General features: G+C 44.8%; 3 protein-coding genes across 6 annotated transcripts in view; 2 read left to right on the top strand and 1 right to left on the bottom strand.

Moving 5' to 3' along the window:
- The window catches only part of MINDY2 (MINDY lysine 48 deubiquitinase 2), a 406,879-nt gene extending 394,507 nt beyond the window's left edge, over nt 1-12,372 (bottom strand). For all 4 annotated transcript variants that reach the window (XM_029574427.1, XM_029574426.1, XM_029574425.1 and 1 more), the window contains exon 1: nt 11,777-12,372. In XM_029574427.1, the coding sequence (XP_029430287.1) occupies nt 11,777-12,352 (576 nt within the window). In that variant the 5' untranslated portion in view covers nt 12,353-12,372. The remainder of the gene's footprint in view (nt 1-11,776) is intronic.
- Nucleotides 12,373-12,509: 137 nt separating this feature from the next.
- ADAM10 (ADAM metallopeptidase domain 10) overlaps nt 12,510-23,264 on the top strand; it is a 482,781-nt gene continuing 472,026 nt past the window's right edge. Inside the window, exon 1 of the mRNA XM_029574420.1 lies at nt 12,510-12,631. The gene's annotated coding sequence lies outside the window, so the exon portion shown is untranslated. The remainder of the gene's footprint in view (nt 12,632-23,264) is intronic.
- Nucleotides 18,675-21,221, top strand: LOC115074701. The gene is made up of 2 exons (XM_029574428.1): nt 18,675-20,260; nt 20,681-21,221. The coding sequence occupies exons 1-2, from the start codon at nt 19,741-19,743 to the stop codon at nt 21,187-21,189; spliced, it is 1,029 nt and encodes a 342-aa protein (XP_029430288.1). The 5' UTR covers nt 18,675-19,740; the 3' UTR covers nt 21,190-21,221.

Genomic DNA, 23,264 nt, shown 5'->3' on the forward strand with positions numbered 1-23,264 from the left:
GTGTAAAAAATGGGGGCGATTTCGGCGCTCAAGGCCCCGTCCGGTCTCCGGTGCAGCCCCAGTCCTGTCCCCTCCTCCCGAAGCAAAAAAAAAAGAAAAAGTAGCAAGGCTCGGGCCTGCTACGGTAGTCCCTTCTCCCTTCTCCCCTCCTCCCGATTTCGGTGCTCAAGGCGGCCGGGTGGGCGTGCATTCATCCAGGCAGAGGGAGCCGCGGCGAAAGCGGCCTCTGGCTCCCTCTGCCTGGATGAATGCACGGCCCCCGCCGGCAGTGAATGAATGCCCATGCGATTTCGGCGCTCATGCCTTGAGCGCCGAAATCGCACGGGCATTGTTTCTGTTTATCCCAGTCTAATCGGTTGCCCATTCAGGAGCCAAAGTTATTTTCATTATGACTAGGGTTCAGTGGTCTTTTTATGATTTTAAAAAAAAAAAAAAAAGGCTGGAGATCAACTTATTTGTTAGAAAGAGGTTTTCCTATAAGGAATTTGATGCATGAATGAATGCCCGTGCGATTTCGGCGCTCAAGGCATGAGCGCCGAAATCGCACGGGCATTCATTCACTGCCGGCGGGGGCCGTGCATTCATCCAGGCAGAGGGAGCCGGAGGCCGCTTTCGCCGCCGGCTCCCTCTGCCTGGATGAATGCACAGCCCCCGCCGTCAGTGAATGAATGCCCGTGCGATTTCGGCGCTCAAGGCGTGACGTCACGTCATGTGACTGCCTTGAGCGCCGAAATCGCACGGGCATTCATTCACTGCCGGTGGGGGCCGTGCATTCATCCAGGCAGAGGGAGCCGGAGGCCGCTTTCGCCGCCGGCTCCCTCTGCCTGGATGAATGCACGCCCACCCGGCCGCCTTGAGCGCCGAAATCGGGAGGAGAGGAGAAGGGAGAAGGGACTATCGTAGCAGGCCCGAGCCTTGCTACTTTTTCGGTTTTTTTTTTTTTTGCCTCGGGAGGAGGAGACAGACTGGGGCTGCACTGGAGACCGGACGGGGCCAGGGCAGGTGAGCGGGGGCTGGGGGAAAGTTTGCCGAGCATCGGGGAACATAACTGTCCACTTCCTGGTACCTGTCATTTCAAATGTCATTTGAAATGACAGATACCAGCGCGGCCGTGAAGCGTTAGGCCCGTGAACCCAGGATACTGTATAGGCGCTCTATACAGTAAAATGGGTTGCGCGGGCCTAACGCTTGCCTAAGGCTTCGCAGCCACGGCATGCATTTGCATGCAATTAGAAGAGAGTATCGAGCGCTAGGTGAAGAGAACTGTGCGTGCGGGGAACGAGGGTGCGCCTGGCAATGCCGCACTCTTTCTACCGCGGCCTTAGAGTATCGACCTGTAATTAAATTATCTTTAGTAGCTATGAACACTATGTTGAAATAGGAAATTGTGAATACTGATGTACACATCTCAAATGGTACTATCTATTCACTTTAATTATGAAGAAATAGAAAGATCAACCAGCTGAGATAAAAAAGCTGATTCTCTTCAGAAGCATTGAAGAGCTGTGAAACTGCTGGGTCACCTAAATGCTAACAAAAACTGTGTCTGCACTATTTAAATCATCCTTTAGCAAGCCCATGAAAACAAGGATGACTGATTTCAATAGGTAGAATCTTTCTGGCATGTCTCCAGATGAGTTTTTTTTGCACACACAATAATAGGAATGATCTCATTCTTAAAACTAAGGTATTTTATATGTGATAGTAGATACACTATCAAACTGATTGACAGCTGAGATAAAGATGACAGCAGCCAATCAGTGTTCACTTCCGGACTAAGCCCCGCCCACTCCCCATAGAAGCGAATGGGGCATAGCCACGTCCCCTCCCGCCTCATCCCGCCCTTGACCATGCCCCCAGGCCACACCCCTTCCGCCCCTGGCCCCGCCCCAGACCCCCATCGATGCTCCCCCCAATAGAAATGAATGGGGAGCCCCTCCCACACCCCAAACCGTCCCCCCCCATGAAGTCACGGGTGGCCCCACCCACATCCCAGCCCCAAGCCACACCCCCTGTGATGTTGCAGGTATGACATCACCGGAAGCCCACCTCCTCACCACCCCCCAAAAACACACCCTCTAAAACGTCATCAGAAAGGGTCCTGTCGCTTTTTTAATGATGCCAGAATTAATGGACTCTGGCTGTTTTTTATAATCTCACCGGAAGTACAATACAAAAGCCCCAAAATATGCGCTCCTAGAACATCCTGACGCCTTTTAATGATGACGGAACCGGAAGTATGCTTTTAAAATGCGCCCCTAGAACATCCTGACATCTTTTAATGATGACAGAGCAGGAAGTATGCTTTTTTTCTAGCCCCTCTGTTTTTTAAAAAAATTACAAGCTGTTAGGTGGCAGGAAAACTGTGGCTCATTCTGTTGACAAGGATTTGGTTTTTAAGTGATTACTTGGAACTACATGTGGTGAACTGCATGAACTGCAGACAATGTATTTTTTAACACAAGCACGATCAAACCTGCAAGACAGGTTTTGCAAGTCCGGAGTAGTCTATGGGTATGCTGTCACTCAAACCCCAAGCCGAACCCCCCCCCCCCCCCCCCAGTGATGTCTCCAGAAGTCCACCCCTCCCCCTCCAACCCCTCGCTATAGATAAGCATGCCCCAATAAAAGTTACCAGTTAGGTGGCAGGAAGCTGTGACTCATTCTGTACACAGAGACAGGGAGAATCTTTCCCACACCCCTTCCCTCCTCCCCTCACTGTAGATACACATGCCTCAACCCTCCCTGCCCAGCAGAGGATAATTGACAACAGTGGGGGGTTGTTGTGTGTAGGTTTGCAAAGGTAAAACACAAGGCTTTAGTTTTGTTTTTAAAAAAAAAAAAACAGACCTCTGTATTTACAGCCATATAAAAAAACAAGAATGCACCAGAGGATCTTAAAGAAAATTTATTATGACCCAGGATCTATAGGTAGCTTTGCCGGTATAACACCTCTTTTTCAGACGGCTAAAACATGTATGCCGACTGTGACCAAGAAACAGGTGATTGATTGGCTTACAGAGCAAGATGCTTATTCTTTACACAAGCCTGCTAGGGTACGATTTAAAAGAAATAAAACCATAGTGTCTGATGTGGATGCGCAATGGCAAGCAGATCTGGTTGACATGCCTGCCTTGTCTGGTTATAACAGAGGCTACAAATACATTTTGATGGTGATAGATGTTTTGTCAAAATACGCATGGGCTGTGAGACTAAAAACAAAAACAGGTCATGAAGTGGCCGAGGCCTTTGAAAATATATTTAAAGGTGGTCGTGTTCCCAACAAAATACCATCAGACAGAGGTAAAGAGTTTTTAAACAGCTCTGTGAAGAGTTTGTTAAAATACAGAGGCATTCATCATTTTGTGACCAACAATGATGTTAAGGCAGCGGTTGTGGAGAGATTTAACAGGACTTTAAAATCCAAAATGTGGCAATACTTTTCAGCACGCAACACTTTGCGATATGAAGATGTGCTTCAGGCTTTTATGAACAGTTACAATCACACAGGTCGATAAAGCAAGGCCGCATTAGAAAGAGTGCGGCAGTGCCGGGCGCACCCTCATTCCCCGCACGCACAGTCCTGCTCACATACCGCTCGATACTCTATTTAAATTGCTTGCAAATGCAAGCTGCATCTGCGAAGGGTTAGGCCCGCGCAACCCATTTTACTGTATAGGCGCTTAATACAGCGCCTATACAGTATCCTGGGTGCGCTGGTACCTGTCATTTCAAATGTCATTTCAACTGACATTTGAAATGACAGGTACCAGGAAGTGGATGGTTCCCCCCCTCCCGAAGCAAGGCGCAGGCGAAAATTAAAACAAAAGTGTAAAAAACAAAAGTGTAAAAAAAGTTAACTTACTGGTGGGAGCCGGCGGGCGCGCGTTCAAGGCGGGAGCAAGTTCATGGAGGCGGTAGCCGGCAGGCTGTCATCGAGGCGGGAGCCGGCAGGCAGGTGACTGTCAGCCCTCTCCCCTCCTCCCGAAGCAAGGCGCGAAAGCAGCCTTGCTCCGGGAGGAGGGGAGACAGGACTGGCAGTGTAAAGCGAAAAAAAAGTAGCAAGAGCGAGGGGAGAGAGGACGGGCAATCCTACGCTCGGGATGGCCAGTCCCTCTCCCCTCCTCCCGAGGCAAGGCGCGAAAAGCAGCCTTGCTCCGGGAGGAGGGGAGAGAGGACTGGCAGTGTGAAGCGACCAAGCGACTTACTGTTTTTTTGCAGCCCTCCGGAGGAGACGGCCATCAGCAGAAACGGATCGCTGCTCCCGGCGAAGATGGATGCCTGCATGGGGGAAAGCGGCCCCTGTGCGTGCAATTGGCCGCTCAAGACGTGACGTCACGATGTTTGGCGTCACGGCATGTGATGTCACGTCTTGAGCGGCCAATTGCACGCACAGGGGCCGCTTTCCCCCGTGCAGGCGTCCATCTTCGCCGGGAGGCAGGGGAGGGGAGCCACGATCCATTTCTGCTGATGGCCGTCTCCTCCGGAGGGCTGCAAAAAAAAGTAAGTCGCTTGGTCGCTTCACACTGCCAGTCCTCTCTCCCCTCCTCCCGGAGCAAGGCTGCTTTTCACGCCTTGCCTCGGGAGGAGGGGTGAGGGACTGGCCATCCCGAGCGTAGGATTGCCCGTCCTCTCTCCCCTCTCTCTCTTGCAACTTTTTTTTTCGATTTTTTTTGCTTTTGTTGCTTCGAGAGGAGGGGAGAGGACTGGGGCTGCCCCGGAGACCAGCACCCATGGACGCGGCCAGGGCAGGAGAGCGGGGGCTGGGGGAAAGTTTGCCGCCTACCCTTACCCCTGCCTCTAACGCAGGGGTAGGGGTAGGCGGTAAGTTAGCAGGTTAAACGCGCGGCAAAACGGCAGGGTAAAAAAGGGATAGTCGGGGCGTGCATTACTGGATGGTAGGGAATAGCTAATTCGATCGTTTGCATGCAATATACATGCCGCGTGCGGAAGGGGTTGCCCAGGGATTTTAGGACGTGGTAGGAGTAGGTTAAAGGGGATAGTGTATTGCAGGAAGGGCTAACGCGGCCGGAAAGTGAGTAGAACGCGAGTTAGGAGCGGGGTAAACACGGCCGCACTTTACTGGATCGATCTGACAGTTTTCACAGAACAATACAGGCCCGCCCCATCGATGTAGCAGCCTCAAACTCTCTGCGGTTCTGGAAAGTAATCTACGGCAATAACAACAAACATGAAACGGCTAAGCCTTTTTTAAAAAAAAGGGGGATCATGTTAGACTGTCAAAAACTAAAGGGAAATTTGAAAAAGGTTATGAACAAACATGGACAGATGAGATAACAGTGTACAAGATACAAGATTATGGTGAGGAAGCCATTCAAGGTTCTTTTTATTCTGAAGGATTACAGAAAATCAGCCCTCAACAGGACAGAATATACCGCATTGATAAGGTTCTAAAGGTAAGAGAGAGAGGTAAGAACAAGCAGTGCTTTGTGAAATGGCGAGGGTGGCCCGAAAAATTTAACAGCTGGATAAAAGCATCAGAGATTCAAGACATTTGATTTGAAAAGGCTTTGTATCATAAAAAGAAAAAATGAATGAAGGGGGATTTTCCATAACGCCTCTGTGAGAATATTTCCACAAAACACCAGCTCTAATTTCACCACACAATTAGCTAGACCTTTGGACCTACAGGGTCCGTGGGAAGTGGGTCTGGTGGAAATACAGTACCCGAACACATGGGATAATATTAAAGAAGACCATAAGTATGTTGTCACCACGGGTGAAGGAAGCATGGAGCATCACTTTGTTGTACGAAGAGGGTATTATGCAGCCGTTCAAAACCTGATGGACCAAATGAACCACGACATGAGCAGTCTCCTCAAACCCATGGCACCACGAATCATCTATGACCCCAATATCCAAAGAATCAAATTAAAATCAGAGGACAACGCCATAATTTCCTCAGAGGGTGACTTAGCGACCATTTTGGGGCTAGAAGCTAAAGCGAATATGAAACGCTCGCTATTTCCAACGGATATCACAGGAGGGGGTTTAATACCCTATATACCTGTAAACGGATATCGTAGAGCACCAGCTGGTGGGAGACCATTTTGTGCAGCTACTTCACTGTGTTCCCGCTAAAGCGGGTAAGGACGAGTTGATCACCTTCATTTAGGATAAACCACATTATGTTCCTGTGAACAAGCAGCACATAGACACCATAACATTTGAAATAAAGAAGGACCAGAACCAACACGTCTCATTTCGCTATGGGAAAGTGATCCTTAAGCTACACCTGCGACCCCGGAAAACTATTTTTTAAAAATGGTTGTGGTTAAAGACTACGGGGACCCTGGCACATACAGAAATTACTATGCAGCACAGGCCGGTGAAGGCCTTTCGGGGTATTAAATGGTGCTCCAGTCATGTACGGGGCTGGGATAGGTGGTATTTTTCGTAGTCTCTTTAGAAAAGCAATACCTCTTTTGAGAAGGGGTTTTGAGATTGTTAAACCTCATGTGAAAAGTGCAGCAAAAAACATGGCAACGTGATCAGAGCAAAGTCTCTTGACAGAACAGGATAATACTCATCTCTGTAGTTGCCCCTGAGGCAGCTCTATGTAAAGAGCGAAACTCGGCCAGAGTCGGGCATTTTTAATAAAGGGCTTCTTTTTATCGTCCGATTCTCATTCTCTTCACTGTAACACTACCAAAGTAGTGCCATAAGTATAAAGGCAAATTAAAAAGACCTAGTGTTTAAAATTTCCAGAGGGTAGCTATGTTAGACTGGAATAGAAAACTTAAAGAGGCAAATGACATCTTATAGACTGTCAATAAATGTCTATAAGGTGTCAGCAGCCACTGCGTCTTTATTTATTTGTTTAATTATTTTAGTTTAGAAATTCAAATACACAAAACCACCAACAAACAATAGAACAGAAGCTTTTCTACCATATGGCCTGATGGTGCCATGGAATGTGTATGGTGTTAAAAAGAATTATGTATGTGTAACATAATGAAACTGATCAGGATAAGAATACCAAGATGTATTTAGTGCAGAGCCTAATTTTTAATAAATGGAGGGAGGACCTAAACAAAACTCCTGCACTAGCATTTAACTTTTAAAAGGAGATTTTGATAAAATGAGGAAAATAGAAAAAAACAAAATGGTGCAACTGCAAAGTTTAAGAGTTTAGATCACTCATGGACACTGTTTATAAATACTATCTTCGAAACTCAGATCAGATGTATCCACACATTAAAAAAGGTGAAAGGAATGCCAAGTGACTGTCAGCATGGTTGAAAGGTGAGATGAATGAGGCTATTATAACCAAACAAACTTCTTTCAAAAAAATGAAAAAAGGATCCAAAAGAAGAAAATTGCATAAGCACTGGAAAATTAGATGCAAAACACTGATAAGGCAGGCAAATATAGAATTTGAAAAAAAGCTTGCCAGAGGCAAAAACTCATAATGAAACTTTTTTCAAATACATCCGAAGCAGGAAGAATATCAGGGAGTCATGTGGACTGTTAGATGATCAAGGGGTAAAGGGGGCATTTAGGGAGAACAAGACCATAGCAGAAAGACTAAATTAATTCTTTGTTTCACTGTTTATGGAGAAGGCTGTTGGGGAGATATCTGTGCTGGAAACAGTAATGGTGATGATTCAGAAGAATGGAAACAAATCACAATGAACCTGGAAGATGTAATAGGACAAATGACAAACAGGACCAGATGGTATATACCCCAGAATTCTGAAAGAACTAAAAAATGAAATTGCAGACCTGGTACAAGTAATCTGTAACCCTATCATTAAAACTGCCTATTATAACTGAAGATTGGAGGGTGGCCAATTTATCACCAATCTTTAAAAAGGTGCACAGGAGTGATCTAAGAAATTACAGACCAATGAGTCTGACATCAATGCTGAGAAAACTATGTAAAAACTAAAGAACAAAATTACAGAACATATAGACCAGTGATGGCCAACCTTTTGAGCTCAGTGTGTCAAAATTCATAAAAAAAAACCGAGCATAACTCGGGTGGTGTGTCACTTCTAGAAAAATCCATAATTTTGTGATATTTGTAGCTCTAATCAACAAAGTTATAATTTTAATATATATACTGTATTTATTAAAGCAGCAAAAACAAATAATTCTTTACCTTACCTGCTTAGTGACTTTTTTGTTGCTGAATTTCATTGGCTAAATCTTCAATTGAAGGTTGGTATTTCGTACACTTCAAGTCCAAGCAAGCATTACAAACTTCATCTGTCAGTCTGTTTCTTTTTTTGGCTCCCATTCATTTTCTCACACTCCGTCCCCATCCCCCAGGCATGCACACATTCATTCTCACACACACAGACCCCCAGGCAGGCACCCATGCATTCACACACATACACCCCCAGGCAGAGTCCCATTCATACACATTCACACACTAAAGGTAGACCCCCCCCCCTCTCTTTCTTTTGCCAGCAACCTCAGAACCTCTCTCATTCCTCTGCTGCCACTGTCACTGATGCCGCGTGGCTATTGCGGAGGTGCCGATTGCTGCTACTGACACTGAAGTCCATTCTGCTGCCTCCTCTGTGCAGGCCCCGTGGGCTTCCACTTTCTCCATGCTGATCTCGTACATTGTGAGATCCGTTGAGAAAGTGCTATTCTTGCACATTCCCAAAGAGTACATGTGCCAATCACTAAAAAGTACATTTTTTTTTTTTTGCCTTTGCTGTCTGATCTTAGTTTTCTAATTGGTTGGTCACAGGCTTTTTTTTCACCTTCCCTTTCTTATTTTTTTGCCAATTCCTTTTATATTGTCTTTTTTTCTGTTTCTTTTTTCTCCATCTTCTTCCCTCAAACACACAGTCAGGTTCTCATTCTCACATGCATTTCTCTTTCTCACACACACAGGCTCTCACTGGCACATGCTCTCTCTCATACAATCATTCATATACACAGGCTCTCACTGGCACATGCTCTCTCTCATACAATCATTCATACACACAGGTTCTCACTTGCACATGCTCTCTCATACAATCATTCATATACACAGGCTCTCACTGGCACATGCTCTCTCATACAATCATTCATATACACAGGCTCTCACTGGCACATGCTCTCTCTCATACAATCATTCATATACACAGGCTCTCACTGGCACATGCTCTCTCTCTCTCTCACACACACACACACACAGGCTCTCACATGCTGTCTCTGCAAACATTCAGGTCCTCTCTCTCAACTCACCTCATACACGCACTCTACGGGCCCTCAGCTTCTCTCTCACCTCTGGGCCTCCTCTTCACGGGTCGCCGCAGGATGGGCTCTGCAGCGGCCCTGATCTTCTCGGGCCGCGGCAGCCCTGCTACCAGGCCTCTTCCTCTTCTTGGGCCGCTGCGACTTGGGATTCGCAGCGACCCGCGGCGGCTCCTCCTCTTCTGCACGCGCTGATTCGCTTCCTCCTTCCTGCCCACGCGGCTCCAGCAACGTTTACTTCCACAGGCAGGAAGGAGGAGGAGCATCAGCGCGTTGTCTTGAGCCTCATCGCTGCGACGCATGAGCCTCCCTGCGCCCGGGGGCATTGGTGGAGGGTAGGGGGAAACTAAAAAACACATTTAAAGGCTTGGCGCAGCTGAAAAAGAAAAGGCTCGGCGCAGCCGATAAAAAAAAAAAATAATTCCTGATAGTCCTCAAAACGCTGCGCGTGTCAGCCAAAACGGCTCGGCGTGTCACCTCTGACACGCGTGTCATAGGTTAGCCATCACTGATATAGACAGACATGGATTAATGGGATACAGTCAATATGGATTTACCCAAGGGAATTCTTGCCTCATTAAGCTGCTACATTTTTTTGAAGGGGGTTAAATGATAATGATGAGCTGGTGCAATATTGTGCATTTGGCTTTGCAGAAAGTGTTTGACAAAATCTCTCATAAGAGAATCTTGAAAAAAAATTAAAAAGATATAGAATAGGAAGCAATGTCCTGCTGTGGATTGTAAATTGGTTAAACGACAGGAAACAAAGAATAGGTTTCTCAATGGGAGAAAGTAAATAGTGGAGTTCCCCAAAGATCTGAACTAGGACCTGTGCTTTTTGATATATTTATAAATGATCTTGAAAAGTGAATAAGTGAAGTGATCAAATTTGCAGATGACACAAAATTATTCCAAGTTGGTAAATCATAAACAGGGCATCCAAATGTCAGATGAAATGAACATAGGGATAAGTAATCCAAGCTGCAGTTGCATGATGTTAGGTTCCATGCTAGACATCACCACCCAGGAAAAGGTTCTAGGCATCATCATGGACAAAACGCTGAAATTCTTAGCTCAGTGTGTGGCAAGCACTCAAAAAAGCAAACAGAATGTTAGGAATTATTAGGAAAGGAATGGAGAATAAAATAAGAGAATATCATAATGCCTCTGGATGGCTCCATGGTACAACCGCATCTAGAATAGCATGTGCAATTCTGGTCGCCATATCTCAAAAAAGATATGTCAGAACTGGAAAAGGTTCAGAGAAGGGAGACTACATGATAAAGGCAACGGAATGGTTTCCCTATATGGAAAGGTTAAAGAGGTTAAGGCTCTTCAGCTTCAAGAAGAGACAGCTGAAGGGAGATATGATAGAGGTCTATAAAATCATGAGTGGAATGGAACAAAGGGTAAATGCAAATCAGCTGTTTACGCTTTCACAAAATAAAAGACTAGGGGACATGCCATGAAATTACTAAGTAGAACGTTTAAAACAAATTGGAGAAAATATTTTTCTGTCCCAGAGCACAATTAAGCTCTGGAATTCATTGCCAGAGAATGTGGTAAAGGAAGTTAGCTTAGCTGGGTTTAAAAAAAGGTTGGGACAAGTTCCTAGAGGAAAAGTTAATAACCAGTTATATTTGAAGAAAGACACTTATTATCCCTGAGTGTAAGCAACATAGAATCTATCTATTTGGGATCCTACCAGATACTTGCAACCTGGATTAGCCACTGCTGGAAATAGGACAAGGCTTGTTAGACCTTTGCTCTGATCCAGTATGGCAGTTCTTATTTTCAAAAGTGGGTTTCACAATGATGTTCAAGAAGGCAACTCCAATGTCCAGAATGATACACAGGATAGGTAGGGATGTTTTCAGTTTTTATGTTATTTTCCCCTAAAATGTATCAGTGTTTATTATAAGAATAAAACTGGGAGAAAAATCAGTGGGGAAAAAAAGGAATTGTTTTCCTTTGAAGTTGCCCCTTTTATGTATATTATAATAAAACACTGATAAATGTATTTACTTACAATTTCTTGTAGTTCACATCTTCCCAAAACCTTGTCCAGAGCTGATGACATAGGTTACAATCATAAAATATCACATACAATAAACCATAACAAAATACATCATACAAAGTTAAATTCCTGGAAAAAATAAAACAAAAACTGAAAAGGAAGATCCCTAAGGCAGTAAGAAATTTCACTTGAGACAGAAAATATGAAAATGGGAAAAATGCCAAATTAAAAAAAGGCATTTGAGGTATTTTCCTACTAAAATAAAACACAAACATACTATTCAGTTATTGGTACAATTGGGATTTCATTACAGCATAGAAGATAAACCACACATATTTTCTGAGGCCGAGCTCTAATCTGGATTTTAAGGCATCGGAAACAGGAGCATTACAGGACTATACAGATATATTGGAGTGTGCATATATGTATATATATCAAAATTCACACATATATGTATATATACACACACGTGCGCATCCGCTCCTCTACAAACCCACGTCATCCCATCTAGATATCAAAATAGCAGATATGTTAACTCGATACCTTCCATGCCAACAACAGGACATTCATTATAGCCAGCAAGGGGCATGGTCCATTCTCATTCTGCGTAACGATCGGGGTGTTCTCCTCCTTCCACTGTATCCACTTGATGTGGTAGACGGACTGGCCGGGGAACCTCTCTTTGGATGCTGAGAAGCTGGCAGGCACCTCCTCCTCATCACTGAGCAGGACACCGGCCGGGGCCTTTTCGTCCGTGCCTTCGCTATTGAACTCGGAGCTAGGGCAAGAGTTAAGATTGGAGAAGGATTCCAGCGAGTCCAGGCTCTGCGACTCCCCGGGAGTCGGCTCACTACCGCTAGGTTCCTCAGCTCCCGTTTCCTGCCGCGCAGTGGCGCCGGGAAGAGCAGCATCCTCGCTGCCAAGCAGTTTCTCCTGTCCCCTCCCGGCAGCATCACAGCTTGAGTCCGGCGGCCTCTCCGCGCCCGAGCGTGGCGCGTCCCCCGCCGGCTGCCCACTCTCTGGGGCAAGGGCAGAGACAGGAGAGCAGCGAGCGTCGCTGACCCCAGCGCCCGGCTCCGTGCTGGCCCTGTCGGGCTGGCAGCCGTCGCCGCTCTCCATGACCAGACCCTTAGGCTAAGGCGCGCGCGCGAACGTTGTCTCTCTTTTATGTGCACCACGGCTGCTGCTCGGCCGGCGCGCGAGTAGACGCCATGACAACTCGGCCCCGCTCTGACGTCAGGGGGTGAGGGGCTGAATCCCCCGCCCGGTACCAAAGGGCGGACACAATCAAGCTGTCTGAGAAAAGGGATTAGTTCTGGCCAGCTGCGGAAATCGGAGGAAGCAAACTCGGTGTTTCTCTGGATGGTTGCAAGCTCCGCTACCGTACTTCAACAATATGTATGTTTAATCTATACGCAGCAATGCTCGTTTAATGTCCGGTTATTGCACTTATGTGAGCGCGCATGCCTGAATAATTCAAAACCGCAAGTATTTCTAGGTGGTTGACAGATGACGTTAAGAGGGGCGTTAGACTGCGAAATTGACGTGAGATTCTAAAAAATGTCTCACTATTTCGCAGGAAGTTGAGCGAGGGGACAATGCGCGTGCGTATTGGGCAATTATTACGGGCTCCTTAAAGAGACAATGACTGTGTTTTTCTTTGTGAGAGTTTGTGTGGACTATAGCAAAGTTCTGTTTTTGGGTTTAGCACATTTTGTTTTTTTATATAGGAAATGCATCACATGATGACCATTTGCTCTTCTATTAACCTGAACTGCAATTGTATCGATCTTTTATTTCGATGAAAAGCTAAGCCCTGAGCAGTATTTAAATATTAAAATCTGCAAAGGAAATTTATAAAACTGTAGATTTGATTTTTTTTCGGAAAAATGTAGCAGATAGCATTTTCAATTGTGAAGGCTTGAACGTTCATAATGAGTGGGGGGAAATGGTTAAATGCCAAATATTCCAACCTGTTAACCAGAAAGACGTCAAAAGCTCTAACAAAGCAATCAGCTATTTGTGCACATTTTGTTTTTGAAGGCAGCATGCTTCTCTAGCCTATTTAACAATGACTGTGCATGAGATAATGCCCTTAAATATATCTCATCAATATTTATTGTGGATAGCCTATCACCAGCATAGGTTTGGGAACTGCTAGTCTACCCAATTTGCTTCATCATGCAATGGAATGAACTACAGTTGGTCTCTGATTTTCTCTTCAATTCTTTGCAATTAAAAAGCATCTGTGATTTCCCATTCCCTTTGAATTGTCTTGACCATTTTCACTAGAAGACTGCATCCACCACTTTCTGTAAACAAAAACAAAAAAAGTATTTTCTAGTGTTACTCTTGAATGTATCCACTTTGAGCCTATCATAATCTCTTAGAAATAGAAGCTGTAAAAGTATAATATCTTGTGAGATTAATAGATAAACCTTACTACTAATTTATTTTATGAAAAAGTATGTTGATTATAGTACACATGAGTGAGAACATATAAAAAATTGGATCCATTCTGGTAATTTTATGGAGATTTGTTTTTGTTAATGAACTTAAAAGCTGCTGCTGTTTTTTTTTGGAGGGGGGATTTCATTGCTGCAGATTTCAACTTATCTAAATATCTCTTAAAGTGCAAACAAATCTTTGTTTTGGATGAACCCCCAAAAAATATGAAAAATTCCTTTTCTCATTAGCAGTTAAAGAGCAGACAGCTGTAGCAAGTGTCTTTATGGAACACTTTGCCAGCTGGAAAAGAGAATTTTGTCAATAATCTACAGGAGAAAAGCATATTTAGTTTCATTCCAAAGATCAAAAGGATTGGGAAATTGCCAAGTTTAGAAAACCAGTGCTTGTAGATTCATATACTTCAACCCCCACACAATTTAATTCTTATGTTCTGTCTTCTGTTTAAGAGTTTATATTCATTCTGCATCTATGGAGAAAAAAATTTAAATCATTTGAAAATTAGATTCTGTCTCTAAGAACAAACTAAAAATTATAATTGTCAAACTATTAAGAAACTTCTGTAGTTTTATATATTTAAAATTGGAATTTCAATGTGGTTTACAAATAAACATTCATAAATAAAATGAATATAATAAAGCAATTTATTTCTATGAACATCCTAGATCCCTTTCTTCCCCCTACCCTAGCCCAAAAATTCAGAATGTGTTTAATTTATGGATTATTTGATTGCATGATGCAATGTAAACAAGATAACAATGTCCATATTTGCTTTTTAGAATGAGCAGTTTATCACAAGGTGAGTTGGACCTATGAGCAAACAGATGTAACTATTCTGTTTCATTAATGTGTGTTTAAAAAGAAATAATAAAGTCATTGATTATTTAGACCAGTGCTTGTCACTATTTTTCAAGTATGGGTCACTTTGGCAAAAATAATATCAATGTAAGAGCCAGGATCATTGTCAGACAAAGCAGCCAGCATTCAGGCAGATACAGTAAGGACGCGTAAGAAACAGTGCGGCAGTGCCGGGCGCACCCTCGTTTGCCGTGAGCACATCTTGCTTAACAAGCCGCTCAATTCAGTATTCAAATTAGACGCAAATCCAAGCGGCGTCAAAGCACGTCACTGAAACGGTAGGCACTTGCAATCCATTTTACTGTATAGAGCAGTATGCAGCGCCTATACAGTATCCAGGGTGCGCTGGTACCTGTCATTTCAAATGTCATTCCACCAGGTGAGTGGATGGTTCTTTTCTACAGACCCTGCTGCCTTGAGCGCCCGGCCGGACATCCAAGCCGCGACCTTGGATGTCCGCTTGGACGTCCGGCCGGGCGCCCGATCCATCCAGCCGGACGTCCGATCATGGACGCCCGGATACAGGTGCGAAGGTCCATGAACGGACGCTGCCTTGAGCGCCCGGCCAGACGTCCAAACCGCGACCTTGAACGTCCGGCCGGGCGCACAAGGCAGCGCAGCCTCCGATCATGGATGCCCGGATACAGGCAGGAAGGTCCATGAACGGACGTCGCGACTTTGAACGTCCGAGGTCGCGGCTTCCGTTCATGGACGATCCTGTCTCTTTCCAGACGTCCATGACTGAAATACCCCACTGCCTGTACGTGGGGTCTGTGCTTCTGCCTGTCTGATCCATTTTACCGTAGTATTCCATGTGCTCCTCTTCTGTCTTGGTTGAGTTTTCCTTTTGTATTCCATGTGCTCCTCTTCTGTTGGTTTGATTTTCCCTTTGTATTCCATGCACTCCTCTTCAGGTAGATTTTTCCTTTCTTTTCCGCCTGTATGCTCTGCATGTTCTCCTCATTCTTGGCAGTCATTCAGTTCTTGATTATGGCCACAGTATCACCACATAAGTTAAATGCAATCAATTGTGGAAAGGAAACGCGAACCAACTTTTTGAATAAAATATATATATTTAGAAATTTAAACAATTTAAACAATTGACCAAAAATACACAAAATATATATATAGAAAAATATTTACATTTTGATAATTGGGAAAAAGGGGAGGGACCATTACATGGGAGAGGATCCTCTCCTCTCCTCTCCTCTCCCATTACATGGGAGAGGAGAGGAGAGGAGAGGAGGGACCATTACATGGGAGAGGAGGAGGAGCATCGCCATTGACTGTCCTCAGCCAGTGCCCGCGCCATGACCAGCAGGGACTGAGCTCCTGCGATTGCTAGCAGGAGCTCAATTATCTGCTGCTGGCCAAGACGCAGATCGTGCAGGATAATCACCGCCTGCACTGCCATTCCCTCCCGGGTCGCCTGGCCGCTGGTAATCTGTGCCAGGAGGAGCAGAATAGCGTCCAGGTGCCCCTCAAGGTTTGAGGGCCCTTCCCCGGACGCTATGCTGCCCTCCGGCCGATGACCTGCCCCGGGCAGCCCAGGAGAGCCAGGGCCGACAACGTCAACTACGTTGTCCTCCTTGTCTCCCATGGCAGGTGGGGCTCACTGTGACATTGTTCTGGAGGAGCATCTTCCTCCCCACTGGAGCTGTCATCCGTGCTCTCTCTGAAAACAAAATTTAGTAAAATTTTCACAGCTGCGCATGCAAAGATCAAGAATGGTACAAATGTTTAATTTCTTCAGGGCATTTCTTAACAAGACCATATCGCTTGCAGATCAACCATGACATTTTGCTAACTGCACTTACCTTCCACTCGGTGGGCCCGCAGGGCCCTCAGGTATTCCGGCTCCTCCCTCCGGATCCTGTGTGTCCGCTTCTTCAATGCCTCAACCTGGTGGTAATTCAATAGAAATAGGAAACAGAAGTTGAACTAAAACGTTCTGCTTTTGAGGAAAAAATAAATTCTAAACAAACAAGTCTAACAAGTGAAGTGGGAAGTGTCTGTTTTTCCTTATGTCATCCCCATCGCAATACAAAACTAGTACCCAAATATTTCAAACACGTCAAGTACCAGTTGTCCTATTGTCGCGCACAGCGATACAAAACAACCCCCCAAATATAGGTTATTTTACTTGTTTTTTTTCATGCGTGTTAGAAGATAACAAGAAACAGAGGCCTATGAACTTACCTCTCTCGGGTAGGAAGCCTGGGCATTGAATTGGGCCCTGAGCACCCGCCAGGCCCTCGTCGGCCCGCGGGTGCCCAGGGCTGAAGTACAGGTGGCGTTCGTCGGCCACAATGAAGGTGGCCAGCAGCCTGACATCCCCTGGCGGTAAAATTTGGCATCCAACCTCTGGGCATCTTGAATATCATTAACAAAATGGCCGTCCGGGTGTGGCGTTGCACGTGCTAGCGTCCTGGCACCTGCTCCGGCGTCCGTTGAGGTGTCCCTTTGGTTCCACCATGTTCCAACCGCTGCAAATTTTTCAGGCGCTCAAGGCTGAAGCCTAGAATTAGGCGTCCCTATGGATCTGCCATTTCCCTACAGCTACTAACTTTACTGTTCGCTTAGGCTCGGGCGCTCAAGGATCGAGCCTACAATTGGGCGTCCCTTTGGTTCCGCCATATGCGTACTGCTACATACTTTTCAGGGCGCTCAAGGCTGAAGCCTAGAATTAGGCATCCCTATGGATCTGCCATTTCCCTACAGGTACCAACTTTTCTGTTCACTTAGGCTCGGGCGCTCAAGGATCGAGCCTACAATTGGGTATCCCTTTTGTTCCGCCTAAGCGAACAGAAATGTTGGTAGCTGTAGGGAAATGGCAGATCCATAGGGACTCCTAATTCTAGGCTTCAGCTTTGATTGCCTGAAAGGTTTGTTGCAGTACGCACATGGATGAACCAAAGGGACGCCCAGTTGTAGGCTCGATCCTTGAGCGCCTGAGCCTAGGCGAACAGAAAAGTTGGTAGCTGTAGGGAAATGGCGGATCCATAGGGACGTACTGCCACAAACTTTTCAGGTGATCAAGGCTGACGCCTAGAATTAGGCGTCCCTATGGATCCGCCATTTCCCTACAGCTGAACTTTTTAGGCATTCAAGGCTGAACATGGACATTCCCACCATTTTTCCCGCCTTTTTGGAAATGGAGTTTCTAATTGGTGACGTCAGCAAAGCGTCATAATCCTACCATGAACGTGTATATAAGTCGCTTCTCCGAATGAAAAAGTCCCTTTCGAATTCGTTTTGGACTAGGACACACCGTGTACAACTGTTCCGTCGGATATCTATCGGGAGCTCGGCAAGGCTTTCACCAGGTAAGCATAGCAATGCACGCGTCTTTCTTTCCAGCGTACATAAGAACATAAGAACATAAGAAATTGCCATGCTGGGTCAGACCAAGGGTCCATCAAGCCCAGCATCCTGTTTCCAACAGAGGCCAAACCAGGCCACAAGAACCTGGCAATTACCCAAACACCTAGAAGATCCCATGCTACTGATGCAATTAATAGCAGTGACTATTCCCTAAGTAAACTTGATTAATAGCAGTTAATGGACTTCTCTTCCAAGAACTTATCCAAACCTTTTTTGAACCCAGCTACACTAACTGCACTAACCACATCCTCTGGCAACAAATTCCAGAGATTTATTGTGCGTTGAGTGAAAAAGAATTTTCTCCGATTAGTCTTAAATGTGCTACTTGCTAACTTCATGGAATGCCCCCTAGTCCTTCTATTATTCGAAAGTGTAAATAACCGAGTCACATCTACTCGTTCAAGACCTCTCATGATCTTAAAGACCTCTATGATATCCCCCCTCAGCCGTCTCTTCTCCAAGCTGAACAGCCCTAACCTCTTCAGCCTTTCCTCATAGGGGAGCTGTTCCATCCCCTTTATCATTTTGGTTGCCCTTCTCTGTACCTTCTCCATTGCAACTATATCTTTTTTGAGATACGGCGACCAGAATTGTACACAGTATTCAAGGTGTGGTCTCACCATGGAGCGATATAGAGGCATTATGACATTTTCCGTTTTATTAACCATTCCCTTCCTAATAATTCCTAACATTTTATTTGCTTTTTTGACTGCTGCAGCACACTGAGCTGACGATTTCAATGTATTATCTACTATGACGCCTAGATCTCTTTCTTGGGTGGTAGCTCCTAATATGGAACCTAACATCGTGTAACTACACTGAAGCTTAGAATTAGGCGTCCCTTGTGTTGCTCCATGTGTCTATGCTACTCTTTTCTATGCGCTTAGTCTTGGGCGCTCATGGATGAAGCCTAGAATTAGGCGTCCCTTGTGTTGCTCCATGTGCCTATGCTACTTTTCTATGTGCTTAGGCTTGGGCGCTCATGGATAAAGCCTAGAATTAGGTGTCCCTTTGGTTCCGCTGCTGGCCATGGACATTGGAAAGTAACATGGCCGGCGAACATGGATGTTCCTGCCTTTTTCTCGCTACCCTCCACGGCCTCGCTATCCATGGTGGCAGGTCTGTTTTTCATTTTCCTGTTTGCAATATATGTTCACCTCTTCTTTCCTGTAATTGTTTGTTTATGAGCAAATGGATGAAGCCTAGAATTAGGCGTCCCTTTGGTTCCGCCGCTGGCCATGGACATTGGAAGGTAACATGGCCGGTGAACATGGACGTTCCGCCTTTTTCTCGCTACCCTCCACGGCCTCGCTATCCATGGTGGCAGGTCTGTTTTTCATTTCCTGTTTGCAATATATGTTCATCTCTTCTTTCTGGTAATTATTTGTTTGTTTATGATTTGCACGGCGAGTGTCTGCTGTATACGTGCCCCTCTTCTTAGCGGATATTCTGTTTTTGATGTTTGTTATTTTCAGTACCTGTATATGTGACCCTCTTCTTTGCATTTATTCTGGTTTTGATGTTTAGGTTTAGACTCTTGGCTGTATGCTCTCCATTGTGCCCTGTACCTTTGATGTCATTTGGTACATTTTCATCACAGTCATTAACCCCTTTTCCCCTTGTTATTTTCTCCAATTCAGACAATGATGCCCGGAAAACATTGCATTGCACGGGTAGAGGTGGAGTCCGGAGACCGGAAACCTGTAGTGGAAGACTCTTCTGGCTGTTGCTTGATGCCATACATGGGCCTCAATATTTTCTAGTATATTTTATTAGTACTGATTTAGTTAATTTCCGTCATGCTGTTTATTAATGATGGGCTCTTTTTTTACTGTTCAGGTATAAATATGCCAGAAAAGCGCACAATCGCTGAGGTAGAGGAGCATGCCGCAGAGCTGGAACAACAGGAAGGCACAAGTGCGAGCCAGCCATCCAGAAAGCGAACCCATAATGCTTGCTTTACGGATGAAGAGAAAGAACTGTTGTGCCATGCCGTCTGCGAGAAATATAAAGTTCTTTTCCAGTCGAAGGTTTCATGGTCCAGCAAGAAAAGGATTTGGGAAAAGATCGCTCAGGATGTGAGCTCCTTTTCTGTCACACCCAGGGATGTAAAACAGGTGCAGCACCGGTGGCGTGACACCAGAAAAGAGGTCAAAGAGAAGGCCGCTAAAATTGATGCCTCTGGAAAGAGGACTGGTGGAGGGCCACCATGTAACATCGTGCTCACGCCTGTGGAGGAGCTGGTTCTCCAAACTGTCAGGCCGGAGGTCATGGTGGGCGTGCAGACGCAGTATGGCGCTGACTCGACAGCATGTGGAGGTATGCATGTACATAAATCTGGTTAGCGTTGCATGTTAACTTTATGGGTCACGAGGGGTCGACTGATGTGTGATCACTCTCTCTTTCCTTGGTTTTCACTTTTTTCCAACAGTTCTTTTGAGATGTGCGTGATTGATTGCCCTACCATCACCATACTTATAGTAATACTGTCTGATAGAATTTTGCTAATATGTCACACGTCTCTCTTTGCTTTTCCTGTTATAAGAATTCTTGTTCAATAACATATATATCGAAATTTAGTATTTTGTTTTGTTCCACACATTGAAAATTGGGGTACAGTTAAGACATGATTCAATGAGCCAAATGTTGGGAGTATGACAACGGTACTGCTATAATTTCCGATGCACTCTTCCCAGCATATAGAATGACTGCAACTTCTTTCTATATCTTTATCCACAGATACAGTGGACGATGGCAATGTTACCAGTGAGGAATCCATCCCCACCCCTGATGAATTCATCTTCCCGATGTCGAGCACAGACTCCCCCAGCCAACACATGTCAACAGAGGACATGGTAACACTGAACCTGTTTGATGTGTCTTCTCTCAGCCAAGCACCAGAAGTTCCCCTGGACCCCCAGGATTCAGCACCCCTGCAAACATTTCTGGATTTGCAACCATCCCAGCTATTGGCGGACGCTCCACTGATCCCGGAAACTATAGCAGTGGCACAGGACCTTGAACTGTCACTTTTTGGCAATGATGGCCTGAGCGAGCAATTTTTGAGTGGAATAACCTCTCATCAGGATCAACATAATGAACATCTCCTCCAGGAAGTGCAGTTGCTGAGATCCGACATCAACACTGGAATGGCTGCTCAAGTTACTGCAATTAGAGAAACTATGGCGGAATTGATAGGCGCAATTCGAGAACTAGCCTCCGCTTATCGTTCCACCAACCAATCTTAAAATGTTCAATAAAAGTTATTTTTTGCAATTTATCTTCGTATCCTTTAATGTCACATCCATCATTGAATATGTACGAAAAGGGTTAAGTAATCAAAGATGACAATATTACAACATAGCATAATAGCAAATTTCAAAATTGTTAGAGGTTTATACATAGGGGATAGGATGGGTATGGTAAGGGAAAAGACCCTGCAGTACGGGGGAATAAGAGCATCGTTGTCATTGCGGTTGGCAGGGGAACATACCGTGTTCATAACGTCAATGTCGATGTCACCCTATCCCCTAGGTCTGGCATGAAGGCACAGATGGCAGGAGTAGGGCCTGGGGTGGGTGGGAGGGTTAATCCTTGGCGCTGGAGGGGCACTCCACATGCAAGAGTTTAAAAGACAGGAAAGACAAGAATGTTGTATACAATGGGTAGACACACATTATTGATGTAATTCACGAAATGTTAATGGAACCTTAAAAACAGAACACAATTATGTTTTTATTGCTGGGAAAAGCTTTCATATTCATACAAGGAAAAATAGATGTCTATTAAATGTTTATAAACTTTATATCGATTTAACACAACAAGGGATATAAATTCCACCATTAAAAACCCTAGACTATTGTTAATATTTTGGTGGCTGGAAAAGGCCTAGATGTTCATACAGGAAGCAAGAAAGAAAACTGGGTTGACAAAGGATTTAGATTTCATACTTCAAGAAAAAGCCTAATAAACAGAAGATAATGAATTATATTTTGATCACTGGAAAGGGCGTAGATGTCCATACAAGAGGAAAAAAATAAAATCAGGTTTCAATGGGTTGACAAAGTTTTAACATTTTTACATTTCATACCTCAACAAATACCGTTAAAAATAATATGGATAGAATGAAAACCTTTGTGAATTGTAAAGGGTTTTGATGGAGGGGTCATCTTCCTGTGAAATGTTCTGTTCTGAGGGGTGAATAGTTAAATACATCCATCTCAGCTTCTGAAACAAAAACAAGAAAAGAGTAAATAGGCCGTACAGGTGGAGAAATGATAAATATCTACAATTAATCACAGCAATGAACTACAATGAAAGCGCCATATCATTATGGGGCACTGTAGACAGGAGTGGCGTGCTATAAGAGCAGTTAGGAAAAACGAATGTATGACATTTAATAACTTAGAAGAGAAATAACTTTCGATGATCCTTCGTCTTTCATGACCTCGTGCAGTGTTGTCCTCTTCAGCTGCCAGTTCCACAGGCGGATCTGGTGGCAAGTTTTCAGCTACCTCTGCGTCCCCACCAAATCTCTGACAAATGTTGTGTAGCATGCAGCAGGCAACAATTATGCTCACCACCTTTTCTGCACTGTACTGCAGGGCTCCCCCTGAGCGATCCAGAGATTGGAAACGCCCCTTCACAACTCCAAAAGTGCGCTCAATCACGTTTCTGGTGCTGCCATGTGCCTCATTGTAGCGTTTTTCGGCGGCTGTGTATGGGACTGGAGTGGAGTTAGCAACCAGGGCTTGCAGCCATAGCCGTCATCACCTATAGGATCAATAATCCGGAATGCATCAAAAACAACTTTGCAGCACCAAACATCATAAACATAACATGACATCATAAACATAACTGTATTCTGATCATCCAGAACATCCCCAGACCTGAACACATCACAGATGCCAAACAGAGTTGTCCGTGTGCGAATGAAATGTCCTGGCCTGCCAATGGCCTGCTGATGGCACGGTGCTCTGCCTGCATGGAATACAACAGAGGCAAACACACGAAATTCAAATTAATAGATGAACACATATAAATCCTTTAACAACACATACATGGATATGCAACACTGTGGATTCTCGGGTGCACCTAGATTTAATAGCAGGCAAATAGAAAGTTTCCCAGTACATACATGGATATGCCACACTGTGGACTCTCTGGTGTACAGTTTGAATGGCAGCACATAAAAATTATTTAACAGAGCAATGTGGCAAGAAAGGGAAAGATAAACCTCCTCCACTGTTCAGAGTTAACTATCAAACTTTACTCACAGCGATGTAATTCAATTATTTTTTAAATAGATTTCAATGCAGATAAA

The sequence above is a fragment of the Rhinatrema bivittatum genome, chromosome 13, assembly GCF_901001135.1.
Source record: "Rhinatrema bivittatum chromosome 13, aRhiBiv1.1, whole genome shotgun sequence".
Classification (NCBI taxonomy): Eukaryota; Metazoa; Chordata; class Amphibia; order Gymnophiona; family Rhinatrematidae; genus Rhinatrema; species Rhinatrema bivittatum.